This window comes from Trichoderma evansii (assembly GCF_050947405.1).
Source record: "Trichoderma evansii strain SZMC 28006 chromosome Unknown GGI43scaffold_7, whole genome shotgun sequence".
NCBI classification, from domain to species: Eukaryota; Fungi; Ascomycota; class Sordariomycetes; order Hypocreales; family Hypocreaceae; genus Trichoderma; species Trichoderma evansii.
In genome coordinates, this window is record NW_028145199.1 from 1,325,123 (window position 1) to 1,341,966 (window position 16,844).

At 48.6% G+C, this 16,844-nt stretch overlaps 4 protein-coding genes across 4 annotated transcripts; 2 read left to right on the forward strand and 2 right to left on the reverse strand.

Moving 5' to 3' along the window:
• Positions 1-1,118: 1,118 nt before the first annotated feature.
• Positions 1,119-5,667, forward strand: GGI43DRAFT_354479 (mono-functional DNA-alkylating methyl methanesulfonate N-term-domain-containing protein). The gene is made up of 5 exons (XM_083202305.1): positions 1,119-1,468; positions 1,579-2,715; positions 2,787-3,301; positions 3,366-3,682; positions 3,768-5,667. Exons 1-5 carry the CDS (start codon positions 1,241-1,243, stop codon positions 5,549-5,551), a joined length of 3,981 nt encoding a protein of 1,326 aa, XP_083061874.1. The 5' UTR covers positions 1,119-1,240; the 3' UTR covers positions 5,552-5,667.
• A 493-nt stretch (positions 5,668-6,160) lies between these two features.
• Positions 6,161-9,935, forward strand: GGI43DRAFT_354511 (translation initiation factor eIF5B). The gene is made up of 4 exons (XM_083202306.1): positions 6,161-6,721; positions 6,785-7,285; positions 7,365-9,355; positions 9,450-9,935. The coding sequence occupies exons 1-4, from the start codon at positions 6,281-6,283 to the stop codon at positions 9,691-9,693; spliced, it is 3,177 nt and encodes a 1,058-aa protein (XP_083061875.1). The 5' UTR covers positions 6,161-6,280; the 3' UTR covers positions 9,694-9,935.
• Positions 9,936-10,565: 630 nt separating this feature from the next.
• On the reverse strand, positions 10,566-13,132 carry GGI43DRAFT_383002 (heat shock protein 70 family; the record flags this gene model as incomplete). The annotated part of the gene is made up of 6 exons (XM_083203320.1): positions 10,566-10,856; positions 10,923-11,213; positions 11,267-12,728; positions 12,824-12,855; positions 12,940-13,001; positions 13,117-13,132. The coding sequence occupies 6 exons, from the start codon at positions 13,130-13,132 to the stop codon at positions 10,566-10,568; spliced, it is 2,154 nt and encodes a 717-aa protein (XP_083061876.1).
• Positions 13,133-14,641: 1,509 nt separating this feature from the next.
• Positions 14,642-16,770, reverse strand: GGI43DRAFT_422335 (chitin synthase D; the record flags this gene model as incomplete). Its single annotated transcript, XM_083208091.1, has 2 exons — positions 14,642-16,565; positions 16,634-16,770. 2 exons carry the CDS (start codon positions 16,768-16,770, stop codon positions 14,642-14,644), a joined length of 2,061 nt encoding a protein of 686 aa, XP_083061877.1.
• Positions 16,771-16,844: the final 74 nt, after the last annotated feature.

Below are 16,844 nucleotides of genomic sequence, written 5' to 3' on the forward strand. Positions count from 1 at the left end.
CTTCCCCACAGCTACAGAACTCGCATGATTATTGAGGAGGCAAGCCTATTTGTAATACTTGGGTATCTCCCATGCGCTATTGGAAAACTGCTCTTAGGCTTGTTGGTTACGTGTAAGCCCGAAAAAAAGCCTATGGTAGTAATACATATTATATACCCATGCGGAGACGTACGAGATGAGATATGACAACGGACGATTGAGTGTGCGGGCATTAACATGCAGTACATGCGGGCATACTGCGCGCTGTGCTTGAAACTTGACTCTCGAGCCTGGGCTGGTTGCTTGGCCTGAAGCAGTTCTCGAGACGGTTAGCTCTACAACCAACAGGCGTTATCTATCTTCAACAAGCACAAAATGGCCCTTGGCAGCCATCATAGCTAAGCTTCAAAGCATCTTCGCGCATGTGCTGGAGCTGCTGTTGGTACAGCACATGCAGCGTGGGCAGCGGTGGATACAGAAGCTTGTACCCAACCACAGCTAAAGCCCCACTCCACAGCTCCAGCAAGCACGGGTGCTACTGGCTACTAATAAACGACAAACAGCTTCCTCCTCATTTTGGCCCTTGATTGTGTCTTCGGAGCCTGTGCTTGACATACGCCTCTAAAAGGTAGGTGCTGAGCATTGAGATATTTGGAGTGGATTTGGTACGAGGACTCCAGTTGTTGACAGCAGGCACCGCTATCGCCAAGTACCCTGAGCGGCATGATAGGGAGCCGCTTAGCAGGTACATATAGGTTGACCAAGACGCCCGATCTCGTTTTTAACGTTACCCAGGCCAACCGCCGGCGAGCTTCGTCTCATCCTTGAGCATTTGCCTTTGAGCTGCCTCCAAATTGAATTGCTGCCCTGACTTTAAGCTTGCCCGGCATTAATGCTCTCAGAGCATCAGGCGCCTGACCACCCTCTTCAATTAACAGGCGTGAGCAGCCTGCATGTTCCAACATCAGCGTCATCAAACGGTGCCTAAGCGTATATAGGCCTTGTACCAGCATCATCTTCGACTTTTTACTTTTCTTTGGCCGCCATGATCAAGATATTGTTCCCATAGCTCTAGGCGTCAAGTGAAATGCTCTTTTTGAAGCTGAAGTTGTTCTGAAAGTACACTTCTCTGCATCCCCGTCTGGCTCGTGCAAGCAACCTGAGAGGCCAACACTCGGGCTCTCTTTGATTCTGAGCCATCTGCTTGTCTATATCGCACTATTTTCACACTTTCTTGCGACGTTACTATGAGAACGACAGAATGGCCTTCCAAACCAGAGTTTTGAGGGACGGCGAGTGGGTTACTGAAACCGTCAACCTGCAAGCCGCCTTGAGGGCATCTGCCGCTCCACAACTGGCTTCTGAGCCTCTTCCGCAACCACCAGTCTGTGGTATTCTGTCCCAGACTATTGTTGAGAGCCCTGTTGTTCGATGGGTACTCCCGGCTCGGCTGCGCTCCAGCACTCATAACGACATTGCTTTCATTGGCGTAAGTACCCCTCTATTATGGCAAGCGATTCTATGAGAGCCCGAGTTATACTGTATCGGATGCCGCTTTTGAAATTCTCGAATTTTTCTTGGCTAACAATACCTCATCAGGATCACTTTGTACAAGTCAGCGAGCTTGGAAGAGATGGCCAGGTCCATGATGTTGTTCGCAAGTCCGACTTTGGACACCGAATTCGAAATGCCGTAGTTCTTGGCGGCAGCTTGGAACGTGGATTGGACGACGACCCATACCCTATCACTGTCAAACAAGAGCCATCACCCTCTCCATCCTCTCCGAGGGAAGATGGAATCTCCGACGACCTTCGAGTTCGCTTACTACCTCCACAGATGCTCGTGTTAGTACTAGAATCTTGTCAGATGCTGTTCCTCTTTGTGAGGGAAAAGCCTGATGGGGGGCTGGAATTTGTCACGAGCACATATGAAAATCCTAAGCTGCTACCCTATGTGGGTTATCATCTTGCTGTGGATCCGTCTTCTCGATATATGGCTGCAGCAACTCCGGAAGGTATCTTCATTGTATACGAATTGGAGGCCTTACCAGAGCTCAATCGACAGTACGCAAACCGAGAGTACATCAACCCCATCAAATCCTTTCGCATCAGGGCTGTCAGCGGAGTTGTTCAAAAAATGGAGTTTCTATTTCCTCGCCCAGAGGATCATCATCATATTATTTTAATATTAATAATTGTTCGAAGAGAGCGTATCAATGGACCTCCCATCTCTCGTATGGCAACGTACGAATGGGAGTTGGGTGATGATCTTCAACTCATCCTTTCTGAAGAAAGAGTCGGCACTCGGCTTCCTAAGGAGCACAAGATGCCCCTGCTGCTCATACCACTCAGATTCAAAACAGCCTTTTTCGCCGTCTCTGAGTTCTATATCGGCATTGTAAAGTATGCTCTGTCAGGTGCGCCAGAGTTTGAAATGCTACCGGCGGAGCCACCTGCGCCCACGCCGCTATATCATGGGCATGGCGATCCGCTCTGGGTCGCCTGGGCGCGGCCGTTTCGCAGGAAGAAGTATCTTGAAAAAACAGACATCATTTACTTGGCCCGTGAAGATGGCGCAATTATACATATTGAAATAGATGCGGCTGAATTGCTTCCTTCTGTGACTAATGTCGGATGCCTGGAGGCCAATATCGATACGGCGTTTACTTCAGCTTATGACATCTTTTCCGACGTTCTCATGATTGGTGGAGATTCTGGCCCAGGAGGCATTTGGAAGGTAAGCATCCTCCAAAGAATGACACTTGCACTGTGGACTGTGTTTAACGATGGCCCTCCTTTTATGTTTAGCTCGCTCCCCGTGAGGACATCCAGCAGGTTAGCATCCTGTCCAACTGGTCTCCCGTTATTGATATGACAACTACGAATGAGTTTTCAACCTGGGGTGCGAACAATACAGATCTTCAAATAGACCAATACCAGTCAACAACCGTACAGCAGAATAGAGTGCGCAAGCAAGATAGCATATTCAGTGCATCTTGCCGTGGCCTAAAAGGTAGCGTGGTGCAATGGAGATGGGGAATACAAGCTAGAATTGGGCTGGACATTGAAACCGGCGAGCCCATTAGGCAAGCATGGACATTTACTATACACCACGGCAACGAAACGGTTTTGTATGGCCTTCTGGCACTACCGCACTCATCAATTGTTCTCCGGTTCTCAGAAAGCCTCGACCAAGTCGATGCGGTTCCAACCGAAGATACACCGTTTGATCTGACATCCAGAACTCTTCACGCTGTTCAAGTGTCAGATACTATAATTCAGGTCACTGAAAATTCCATAAATGTGGCCACCCCCACAGGAAGGTACGGGATCATACTGAACTATCCAAACTCCACTTTAGTATCAAAATACTGATTGTCTACTTAGTTCACGATGCTTAATTGCGGAAGCCCTTGGTATAGCTAATGCAACAGCAGAGAGTGCTTTTTGCATTGGCCATATAGTAGTATTCTCTACGCACACTAATAAAGTTTCTCGGCTCCACGTTATGAGAGCCCAGGAAATCGAATTCAGCTTGATAAGAAGCTGGGATGCACAAGGTGAAGTGACTTGTGTGTCGATATTTACTGTCTCGAGCAACACTTTCATTGTGGCTACGTCCATGTGCAATGGAGTTCCATGGCTATCTATCTACTCAACGACTGGGGAGCCCATTGTTGCGAAAGCGATTACAGCTAATCTTGGTATGTCTTTCCATTATCCCCTTGAATAACATTTTAATTGTTTGATTGCTCTTCATTTTGCCGAGCTCCGACTGACATACCATAGTGGATCAAGGGGCTAGTACCGAGCTCGAAGCTCTGACGAGCATCTCCGTCGCAGACCAAGGCACCGACGAGATTCATCTTGTCTTAGGTACTCGGTGCGGTAGTCTTATCACTGCTCGAGTATCTGACTCATCTCCGGACGATATAAATTGGAATACCGAAGTTATCGGGGTAGCACGGGTTGATGTGTTTCCCTCCTCAATTCCTTTTGATGAAGCGTCGGCCACATTTGCTTGTTGCGACAACAGATTGATCCTTCTCAGCGATTTTTCTCCAAAGAACTGTAAATTTACCAATAAGCAATTCATTTGGCTAACAGATTCGAACGAGCCATCCATGCCATCCCCCCCGATTCACTCAATTCACAAGATCTCACAAAATCTATCTGGACAAAACGGGCACACATCTCTGCTGATACTCGCGGGCTCAAGGCTGCTCTTGGCTGATTTCGGTCCTCAAGTTGGAAATGTGCCTCGGCCTATTCCTATTCAAGGCACCCCAACAAGGATAATATTCTCACAGATGCTGAATTGCCTGGTAGTCGCCATGATTACCGATAATAAACCCACCCTGGTATTCATTGATCCCGATACGGGAGCAATCATCTCTGTCCCAACTGATAAGGACAAGAATCATGCCGAATACATTTCTGGTCTGGGTCATCCCGAAGATAAAATACATGGGCTTCACGAATGGCTTTACAAAAAGGACGGCAAGGTGTTTCCTTTTATCATCGTGACCACACATCACGGGAGACTCATAATTGTCTCCACGGAAAAGCTGGATGCTCGCTCGCGTGAAGGGGAGAGCAGACAATTGAGATATTGGACACGATATAAGAAACAACTTTCAGGCCCAATATATTCAATAGTGGGAAATGAGGAAGGACTGCTGTACTGTGTTGATCAGACACTTCATTGGGAGATCCTCGATCTGGCGGAGAGGAAGCTGAAACCTGTGAAGCAATTCCAATTGGATTCCCCAGCAACTCAACTGCGCATATTCAAAGGCAAGCTTTTTGCACTCACAAGCTTGCATTCGTTGGAAGTCATAGATTACCAGTCAGATGAAAGCACTATGGAACTCATACACTGCGACCAGGTCGCTAGAAGAACAATTCATATGATAGATGTGGGCAATCCGGCTGAAGGTAATGGCCAATGGCCACTAACTCTTGTATCGGACCAAGCTGGCTTCATTACAGGTCTCTGGGTTCCTCTGGGGCAGCGAGATCGAGAGTTTGAAGTTGTATTCGAAAGCATGCTAGCATCTTCGGTGAGAAGGTTCATACGAGCGCGCAGCCGGCCGCTATGGCTTGTGGACAATACCCATCGGCGCTACGGAACATTACCGAGCACCCATGATGGGTCAGATATTATCGGTGTCTCTTTAGATGGCTCCATGAAACAGTTTTCGCTTCTTGGCCTTGAGTTGTGGCGATTTTTACTCATGGTTCAGACATTGGCGCACCAAAACTCCGCTATGGCTTTGTTCGACAAGTCTGCGATTAATGATAAGGTGGACATTATGAGTTTAGATTTGCAACCAAGCCCCAGGATCATGCACATTGACGGAGATTTGCTAAAGCGCTGCATAAAACTACGCGCTTTGGAAAAGGTTATGATATCCGATGATACCTTCGCCTTATTTTGCGACCACCTCGATGCGCTAGAGGGAGGGAGCCTCACTACTGGATTCAAGGACGAAGGTGAATCAAAGCGGCGGAAGATATATTTTGAGCTGGCCTATGAGATACTCGAGTTTCTTGTAGCGCCGGCGCTGTAATGGCAGAATACCAGGCAGAGGGCATTTATCATTTTCGTCAGAGATGAACTTTATGATTATGAGTCTGTACATTTAAGATTTTTTACTTTCTTCCTTGTTTAGAGTGAAGAAGAACAAGATATGTGTGCTTATAAAAACCAAGCATGGGGCATTCGACGTAGTTACAGACGTGTGATATAGAACATGGTGTTTTCCCAAATAGCGAAGCAATAAACACAAGCATGTTTAAGTGTCATATACCAGATATTTCACGCGCCAAGCACCATGACCAACTTTCAACCATTTCCAACAGCCCAAGGGCACCTTTCAAGCTGCCAAGCATACATGAAAGTTTGCACTTGCTGGCACCTGGGCCAGGCAGTAGTCTAAAGCCAGCTAAGGGAAAAGTCATCTGCCCCGCAAGACAAAGCCCAGTGGCCAACCCACCAGCCGGGCTCCATAACACACGCTCTTGGTATAACCACCACAAACAATTAATGGGCCATTAGTGCGGGACAAGCTCAGGTATTATCTCCGGGCTTTTTTTTTTCTTGGTTGGTTTTTCTTCTCCCGCTGCATTGTCCTCCATTCTGTCGTTGGGAGAACGATCGTCGCCTATTCTTTTTTTTTTCTCTTCAACGCTGCGGGGCTGAATTTCAATTACTAGATTTTCGCTTCCCCTCCTCAATTCTTTGTCGATAACATCGCCGATTCGCTTCCCCATCAAATACCATCAGGAATATTACCAAGATGGCACCGAAGAAGAAGGGGAACAAGAAGGACCAGGACGACTGGGAGGCTGAATTGGGAGAAAGCATCGCCCCAGCCAATGCAGTGCCCGCTGCCAACGAGGAGAATGGCGAGGAAGATGAGGCTGCTGGTGGCGGCGGCCTGATGGCCATCATGCGCAAGAACAAGGAGAAGCGTAAGAAGAAGGGCATCGTGGACGAGGAGCCTGCACCTGAGCCGGTGGTGGAGGAGGATCTGTCCGCCAAAGCACCAGTCGAAGCATCTCTGGATGATGACGAGTTCGCCCTACCGCAAAAGAAGGGCAAGGGTGGCAAGGGCAAACCTGCCCCAGCAGCGGCCAAGAAGGATGACGACGACCTTGAAGAGTCCGGCAGGATACTCACCAAGGCTGAGAAGGAAAAGCTGAAGAAAGAACGTGAGAAGCAGCGTAAGAAGGAACAGGTTTGAACTCCCCATCGCATTAGCACTTCTAGGCATACAGATTTCTAACGCGGACATAACCAGGCTGCGAAGAAGAAGACAACTGCACCCGCAAAAGCCCCAGAGCCGGTAAAGGCAGCTCCTACCAAAGATGAAGCCGCCCCCGAACAGGAAGCCGCCCCCGCCCCTGCTGAGACAGGAGGCAAGAAGAAGAAGATTCCGGCGCATCTCGCTTTGATTCAGAAGCAACAAGAGGAGCTTCGTCGTAGACAGGAAGAGATTGCCCGATTGGACGCTGAAGCTAGGGTTAAGGCTGAAGAGGAAGAAAAGCGATTGGCCGAAGAAGCCAAGCGCAAAGAAGAGCAGAAAGCTATCAAGAAGCAGCGTGAGAAGGAGCGTATTGATCAGCTGAAGAAGGAGGGCAAGTTCCTCACCAAGGCACAGAAAGAAGAGAAGGCTCGAAATGAGCTGAAGCTCCAGCAGATGCTTGCAGCTGGTATCAAGATTGGCCCGCAAGAAGAAGAGGGTGCTCCTAAGAAGAAGGTGGTATATGATAGTAAGAAGAAGAGGGGAAAGAACGACAAGGTAATGAGTGCACCACCCCCCTCCACCTATACCTTTTGAAAGACTCTTACTAATGTTGTATTTTTTGCCCCATTTCCAGAAAGATGAAGATGCTGCTCTAGCTGAGGCTGCGGAACGAGCCCGACTTCAAGCCGAGAAGGCCGCGAAAGAAGCAGAGGAGAAGGCTGCAAAGGAAAAGGCTGAGGCTGAGGCAAAGGCTGCCGCTGCAAAGGCTGCTCAAGAGAGCGACATTGAAGATGACTGGGAAGCCGCTGCAAATAGCGGGGAAGAGGACGACGTCAAAGACAGCTGGGATGCCGATTCCGACGAAGAGGCCGAGAAGAAATCGACGGCCAAGTCTAACGGCACAGATAAAAAGGATGAGGAAGAGGAGGACGACGAAAGCGATGAAAGCGACGAAAGCGAGTCTGAGGACGAAGAAGCCATATCAAAGGCCAAGCAAGCCGAAGCTCAGCGCAAAAAAGAAGCTGCAGAGCGGAGAGAGAAGGCCCACCAGGCCGCCCTGGCTGCTCGATCCAAGGACGATCTGCGCTCTCCCATCTGCTGTATTCTGGGACACGTCGACACTGGAAAGACGAAGCTTCTTGACAAGATCCGACAGACCAACGTTCAAGAGGGCGAAGCCGGAGGTATCACCCAGCAGATTGGTGCTACGTACTTCCCAGTTGAGGCCATCAGAGCAAAGACGGCCGTCATTAACAAGAACAATGAGTTTGACTTCAAGGTCCCCGGTCTCCTGGTCATTGATACCCCTGGCCACGAGTCTTTCTCTAACCTCCGATCCCGTGGTTCTTCCTTGTGTAACATTGCTATTCTGGTTGTGGATATCATGCACGGTCTTGAACAACAGACTCTTGAATCAATGCGCCTGCTCCGTGACAGGAAAACGCCATTTATCGTGGCTCTCAACAAGATTGACAGACTTTACGGATGGAAGAAGGTGGACAACAATGGCTTCCAAGACAGTTTAGCGCTTCAGAGCAAAGCAGTTCAAAACGAGTTCAAGAACCGCTTGGAGGCGACTAAACTAGCCTTTTCAGAGCAGGGTTTCAACTCTGAGCTCTTTTACCAGAACAAGTCTATGGCTAAATTCGTCTCACTTGTGCCCACATCAGCGCACACTGGAGAGGGTATCCCGGATATGTTGAAGCTTATTATCCAGCTCACCCAGGAGCGTATGGTCGGCTCGCTCATGTATCTGTCTGAGGTCCAGGCAACAGTCCTTGAAGTCAAGGCTATTGAGGGCTTTGGTATGACTATTGACGTCATCTTGTCCAACGGAATCTTAAGGGAAGGTGACCGAATAGTCTTGTGTGGTACTGAAGGAGCTATTGTGACAAATATCAGAGCCCTTCTTACTCCAGCGCCACTACGCGAACTGCGTCTCAAGTCAGCGTACGTCCACAACAAGGAGGTCAAGGCTGCTTTGGGTGTCAAGATCAGCGCCCCTGGTCTTGAAGGTGCCATTGCCGGTTCCAGGCTGATGGTGGTTGGACCAGACGATGATGAGGAAGATATTTGCGACGAGGTTGAATCAGATCTGGCAAATCTTCTCAGCAGAGTCGAAACCTCTGGTCGCGGTGTCAGCGTGCAGGCTTCCACCCTTGGTTCTCTGGAAGCTTTGCTCGATTTCTTGAAGGACTGCAAGATTCCCGTGGCCAATGTTGGTATCGGCCCAGTTTACAAGCGTGATGTCATGCAATGTGGTATTATGCTAGAAAAATCTCCCGACTATGCTGTGATGCTTTGTTTCGATGTCAAGGTCGACAAAGAAGCTATGGCATATGCTGAAGACCAAGGCATCAAGATTTTCCAGGCCGACATCATTTATCATCTGTTTGATAACTTTACCAAGCATATGGATGAGATGTTGGAGAAGAAGAAGGAGGAGTCTAAGATGTTGGCCGTCTTCCCTTGCGTCTTGAAGCCAGTTGCTGTCTTCAACAAGACGGGCCCCATCGTCATTGGAGTCGATGTGACGGAAGGTCAGCTTAAGATCAATACGCCAATTGCAGCTGTGAAGACCAACCCCGTGACAAACGCCAAGGAGGTTATTGGCCTTGGTAGAGTGTAAGTCTCCATCCTTCCCGTTATCTTTTAACATTCAATTTTCACCCTACCAATGCTTTTTGTGAGCTTATATACTGATACGATATATTTCTAGCACCTCGATTGAGCGAGACCACAAGCAAATTCCCGTCTGCAAAAAGGGTCAACCCTCTGTCGCCATCAAGATCGAGATGGGAGGTCACCAGCCCATTTACGGTCGACACTTGGAAGAGGCCGACCTGCTCTACAGCCAAATTTCTCGAGCCAGTATTGACACTCTGAAGGAGTTCTACCGTAAAGACGTGACCAACGATGAATGGCAGCTAATTATCAAGCTGAAGCCCCTCTTTGACATTTGAAGTAGTTGATTGGAAAAGAACAGGAAGAAAAACAACTGTTACTCTTTTTGCGACTAGCTATTCAGTCATTTCGGTCACGCGACTCCTACATACAACCGCTTGTCCGACTCTATTATTGTTATATCTTATCCGTTTTTTTTTCTCGTACTATAAAAGCATTGATGTCTTTATATCTCACCTTTCTTCTATTTTTTGCTCGGACTTGGAACACGTTTCAATTTGTGTCTCTTGGCTTCTCTTGCCTCACATGCATATTCGGTAGCGAAAAAAGAGCCTGGGCTGGGAGAGCCCGTGGTGAGGTTCCGGCTAACAATTGTCAAGGAAAATGACAATCGTGTGTATCGGGTATAAGGGAGCAGCGGTTGGAGAAAAGGGGGGGAAGAAGCAAGTCTGTAAAACATGATGTAAAGTGGCATAAGAACAAGAGGTAGACTTTGAAATGATTCAAGCCCTTCATTAGGAATAAAACGTATTAGTTAAAAGCATGGGAAAGATCAGAGAACAGGACATGCATCAAGCTCAGCCAGGCGAAGAGCTATGGGCCAAAAATAGGAGACTGGATAAGGGCAGGGTTCGAATAAATATTATCTATACAAGCATGAACGTATCACCACCTATTGCTATCAATTTCGAACGATGTTTTAACGGTCAATAGACCAAAATCTAGAATAATTTCCTTCAAATGTATGAAAATCGTAGCTACTTGGGGCATATGATATAAAATGGATCTAGAATGCGTAGACAAGTTTTCCCCTTCATGATAATACCTCCCTTCGTTTGTTTTGACGAAGGTCAACTTTTTCTATGCTGTATACCTCTTTTCTCTGTTTTGTTTTTATCTTCTCTCGCCAATTTTATTTTCTTTGTGGCGTTTATTTAGGGTCGCCAGTCTCCTCTTCGGTCTGAGGAGCATCAGCATCCTTCATCTCCTGGTCGGATCCGCTCTGGGCTGCCTTCTCGGCCTCAGCAGCCTTGCGAGCCTCTTCCTCAGCGGCTCTTTTGGCAGCCTGCTCGGCCTCGACTCGCTCCTGGACGGCACGGCGCTCAGCCTCGACTTTCTCCTGGTATCTGTTGATGACAGGCAGGGCAAGAGCACGGATCTCCTCGATCTTGGAGACGTAGACGCCCTTTGAAGCATCATCGCCCTCGTCGTAAAGCCAGTCCTATATTCATTGTCAGTCAATGCGTTCACGCAAAAGTCAAATGTAGAGAAAATGCCCATAACATACCTCTGTTGACTCAAGCTTGGCTCTGATCTCGGATTTCTCCTCCTCGCTGCCGTGCTCGGCGTACTGCTCGTCAAGCTTGGCTCGAAGATCGTAGATGAAGGCCTCAAGCTCGTTCTTCTTCTCCTCCGTATCGGCAACCAGCTTATCCTCCATGACCATGGCAGATTCCTTCTCTGTCAAGGCAGTCTTTGAGCTAGCATCCAGCGATGAAGTGCCACTGGCGATAGGCAAGTCACCCTTTCGAACCTGCTTCTTCACCTTGCGGGTCGCCTTGCCATCGGTGTCCATAGCCTGTTATGGTGTGTTAGTAAAGTCCCTCGAGCGACAATTTTTTGAATACTTACATCAGCATCCTTCTTGTCGCCATCCTCCTTCTTGTCATCGTCCTTGACCTCTTCCTCGACTTCCTGGTCCTCGACGTAGTAGCCGTTCTCCACATTCAACACGCCGTGAATGTTGACTCGGGCCTTGAGCTTGCAAATCATGAAGTCTTCCTTGCCATCAGCTTTGACGCCCTTCACAGAGAAGCGGCCAATCCAAGGGTTCATCTTGCCAGGAAGATCTTCAGTGTTTGCATAGCGGGCTTCCAGGTCAAATGGCTGTTTTCGGTAGAATGTGAGGATCTTGGTTGAAGGCAGGACTCCACCCTTGTTGAACACAGTCAAGCTAGTGTCCTCATCGGGAATATCAGGGGCCTTCTCCCATCCGAATTCGATGGGGTAGCTGATGATATCTTGAACAGTGAAGTCACGAACTCGGAAAGCAGGAGACAAGATGGCGCAGCTGAAAGCGCAGCCTCGAGCAACAGCCTCGTCAGCGTTCATAGTGTAGGACAGAGGCTTCTCGAAGAAGGCCTGGATGCGGTCCTTGAGCGCAGGCACTCGGGAACCACCACCGACGATCTCGACAACGTCAATGTCATCCTTGGTGAGCTTGGCCTGGGCAAGAGCCTGCTCAAGGGGCACGTGGATACGGGCGAGCAAAGGCTCAACCATGGCCTCGAACTCCTGTCGGGTGACCATGGCAGAAGCATCTACATCGTTCATCAAGGACTCGATGTTGACGGGAGCCTGCTGGTTGGCAGACAGAATCTTCTTGGTCTTCTCAGCGGCAGCAATGGTACGAGCCATAGCCCTGCCATGGGTATAGATGTCAACCTTGTACTTGCCCTTGAACTCCTTGGCCAGGTGGTCCACAAGGGCCTTGTCGAAGTCTCGGCCACCAAAGTTGCGGTCCCAGGCAGTAGCCTTGACGGCCAGCTCGCCCTTCTTGAACTCAACGATGGAGCAGGTGTAGTTGCTGTGACCAATGTCAATGAAGCACACTCGTCGAGGCTGCTCTTCCGGAGCAGGGAGGTCCAGCTTGGTGATACCCCAGCCAAGAGCAGCGGCAGTGGTGTCGTTCATGAGTCGGAGAACCTTGAGGCCAGCAATCTCGGCAGCATCCAGCAGCGCTCTGCGCTGAGAGTCTGTGAACCAAGCGGGGACGCTCAGGCAGATATCGTTGACGGGAAGCTTCATCTCGGTGGCGGTAGTCTGCTTGATCTTGCTCAGGTACATGGCAACAAGCTGGGTTGCGGTGAACTTCTCGGTGTTGCCGAGATAGTTGACCTCAGCGCCGACCTGTCCATTGACGTCGACAAGGGGTGCGGTAACATATTGCTGCTCGGTCTGGATATCGGGGTCGCTGAAGGAGCGGCCGGCAAGACGCTTGAGGCAGTTGACAGTGTTTTTCAGGTTGGAAATCTCCTGAGTCTTGGCAGCCTCACCGAGGTAGCGTGATTTGGGGCCGAAGCCTACCAAAGATCTGTAATGCAGCACTCTAGTTAGCCATGGCGATTACATGTGATTGGAGGTGGAGAGGGAGGAATATCGCTGATAAGGCGATTGGGTAGGACGTACGGGGTTGCTCTGTTGGAAACTTCATTGGTGATCTAGAAGTGGTAAATTTATTGGTCAGCGATGCTCAGGCTCCCGTGAGTACAGACGAGTGATGTCGGTTCATGATATTCACTTACCACATCGACACCACGATTTCTCGCGACAGCAATCACCGTCTTGAGGGTTCCGAAATCGACACCTGCGACGCAGGGAGGTTGGTCAGCATGAGAGCGAATCTTTTCTCAATCTGTAGCAAAGAGGGACGCAGTATAGAAATAAGCATAAGAATGAACGTGCGGCAGCGGGGAACATACCGACGACGGAAGTCATGATGTCTCTTTGGTGTTTTGCTGTTTATCCCTGTCCTTGAAGAGTGTCGATAGGTATGCAGTCGCACTTGGGTGGTCGACTGAGGGGGCCCGAGCGAAGAAAAAAAGAAATCAAGTTGGTTGCTCAAAGGGCGTAGAGGCGGAAAGGCAGGATATAATCGAGCCTGGTGGGTGAAGGGTGAGGATAAAGTGAAGGCAATAGAAAGAGGAAAAAAGAAGGGAAAAAAAAAAGATCTGAGCAGAGGGGCCGTTCAGATAAGTGGCGGTTGCGATACAAAGCGGGATGCAAAACAGTCCTCGAGGCCTGGGTCTTGCGGGTGGTGGGCGGTGAGATCAGGTACTAATGCGAACCTGAAGAAAAATTCAGTACATGCCGCAACCTGCTAGAATGTGCCCGTCGGGGTACCTGTAATTGGCGCTGGGCGCTGCTGTGACGTGTACCTGTACCGGCGAATGGCAAGCCAAAGGGTACTCGCAGCAGCTGCCCCGCCGCCACCGTCAGAGGTACCCCATGGAAGGTTGCAGAATTTTCCAGACTCCACGAGAAAGCTGAGCGCCTGGAGCCTAACCAACGAGCCAAGAAGGAATCAAGCCCTGTCAAAGAGGCCATCTGTTTCCCAGGCTGTTACTTGTTACCTAACCAAATAGCCAATAGAACTGCCAAGCAGCGACAAGACGCAATCTACAGGGAGCGTACGGTGCCAGCCAAGCCAACCGCCATTACTAGCAGCATTATTATCATATCATTATCATTATCATCACCATCCCCATCCTCAATATCCTCTTTTTTTTTTTTCTTTGACTCTCGTCTTCTCGCTTTCCATTTTTCTTCATCCTCAGGTTTCTTGTCTCTTCCCTTCTTTTCCATCACTTCTCTAGATAGGCAAACAAGCATGATTGGACAACGTCAAAACACTCTCTTTTCATGTACACATACTCTCTAGGTCAGTGGCTTGCAACGTGTTTCTTCGTTGACGCAGCCACGATAACGACCGGCCCTCGTCATAAAACTACCCCGCCAACTTGGTTTAATGCCCCTCCTTGAATTGCCCCGCCATACCTAGCAATTAAACCCCAAGTTCAGTGCTAGAATTTGACAACACACAGAGGGTGTAAAATATAGCATTCATAATGACGTTTACACTAAGCAGCTCTATATATAAAACTCTCTCAATAATAGAAATAACGCAACCTGACCTAACATAAGCGATATACTCATGGCGGAGCCTTCATATTTTATACTTCTTGACCAATTTGGGAAGTTATCACTAAAATGCCCATCAAATCTTGCCGGCTTCTCGTGTTAAAAGGTAAACACTTTTTGTATATGTATAACGTGTCTGCAGTAATATGATGTCAATCAAATAACCAATGTGTCACGATGTTGACGTTATCGAAAATCAATTCCCTTATCCCCCTCTTGAACATGTTAGTATGTGTGCAACTGTATTTGTGAGAGATGCAGATGCCAGCATGTAAGCAGATCGCACGGCCAGACAGCGCCACCATCTTATGAGTCTGACGATAGATCAATGAGCTCAACATCCGGAGATTCCTTGTTTAGTCCGGCATCAACCCTGGTGCTCCGTTGGAACTGTGCCTGCTGGGCTATGGCATATTTTCTCCTGTCTTCTTCTCCCATAAACTGGTCCATTGTAACGCCCCCGGCTCCGTTGAGCTCGAAACCTTCGAGAGAGCTTCTTTGCAATGCGTCCCACGATGAAGACGGGTTAGTGGACAATACAATTGGCGTTCCAAGACCAATATCAGATTCGTCGAGATGTGTATAAAGTCCTGCAGGTGTCTTTTGTCTGGTAGAGAACATGCCATCGATGCCATCAGGAGGCCTAACAACGCTTCTCTTGTGCTCCAGCCGAGTGCCTTGAGGTCGACCCTTCGTACTTGCTGCCCTTCTTGCCTCGCGTGCGGGCAGAAATGTCTCTGGAACCACATTGAGTTCATCTCCTTGCTTCTCGGCCTTTTCGGCCGCCTCTCGTGCGGTCGTATTGCCATCAGCAACGGCAGCGTCAGCTCTCGGTCCTCCCCAGGTCCTCTGCCCGGCAGTAAATATGCCATATACCATATAGTACCAGTTGAAAAAGGGGTTCAAGACAAACATGAGTGGATAGAGCCATATTTTGAAACGTCGAAGCTTCGCGCCAAAATAGAGCATCAGCAGCCAGTTTAGGCCAAGGGAGACCCCAATGAATCCCACAGGTAGATCTTTGACTTTTGCAACAGTCGATATCAGTGCAAGGACCATGATGAAAAATAGAAGCGCTGTTGTGCGGATGGTATTCTGCATGAAGCGAACAATGACCAAGAGAGGGTACCGTTTCCAAAGACGCCAATCTGTCAACATGCATACCTCATTGGTGATGAAGCCCAAAAACCATCGCCTCCGCTGCTTAATAAGGGAGCGGTAGGTCTGTACGGCTTCAGTTTTACAAAATGCTGACGTACACATCTGGATCTGGTACCGCTGTTTGGCGCCGATCATGAAGAGATGGGTGAGCCAGCGATCCTCTCCCAAGTGGCATTTTGCAAAGTCAAATAAGTCTTCGCACTGCTCGGCTTTATCTGTAAAATAATATTTGGCCATCTTCCTAAACGCTGAGAAGCGAAGCATGGTCAGGGCACCAGGAAGGCAAGTCACGGATCCGCAGCCGGACTCTACCGTGCGTTCGAAAAGTTGGCCATGAATATATTCGATATCTTGAAGCAGCGTTATGATGCTGTTTTTTTTCGTCGTCGACGTAATGACACCAGTCATGGCCAACATGTTCCTAGAATTGCCGGGACTGAGCTCCATGTCATAAACAAAGTTCTGTAGACAGACTTTGTCTAGTATACAGTCTGAATCGATAAATAAGATGAATAGATTGTCGTTCATTTTGAGGTATTGTTCGTATACTCTATCGATGAGTTTAAATGTTGATTTTTGACAGTGTCGTTTACCACCATGAGGAAACCGAGAGATGGTAATGCGTGCTTCTTTGTACGTGACATCGATACTCTTCGGGTATGATTCCATGGTTAAAGGTACTCCCAGTTTCTCTATCGTGTTGAGATAAAGCTCATCTTCTTGATCTCCGTCAAAGGAAAGGAATACGTGGATACAGGCAGCAGGATAATCGCAGTCAACAACTGAGTTAATAGCTGTGATAAGCACCTCAGGCTCTTCCTTGTAGCATGGCATCACAATCACAATTTTCGGGGCGGTAACGTCATCAAGTACTTGCTTGATACGCTTTGTACGCCCAAGCTGGTTGGTGACAAGTTGGTAGACACAGAACAGCCAAGGCACCGTAAGTAGAATAGAAAAGCTCCAGAATGCAAACCATTGGAGGACTGAGACGACGGATTCCGGCCAGTATTTGGAAACTTGGCTTGGTAGTGGCAGAGTCACTATCATAATCGGGAGAAAGATGCATCTAAACGGAGACGACTGTCAGCAGCTCTCGAATTGTATACAACTTAGATGCACTAGAGAAAAACCAACCTGAATGCTACAAACGCTATGCCAACAACAACGCAGAGTACGTTGATTGACCAATGTTCAGCCTTCCGAAAAGCTTTGTATAAGCAGTAGACAAATGCCGCCAGCCAGAGAAACCACTCCAGCAGCGCCATTATCATCACTACACCAATGATAGCGGTGTAGACGATCTATTTATTATTCAACCAAGCTTTCGTTAACCTTTCATCAATTA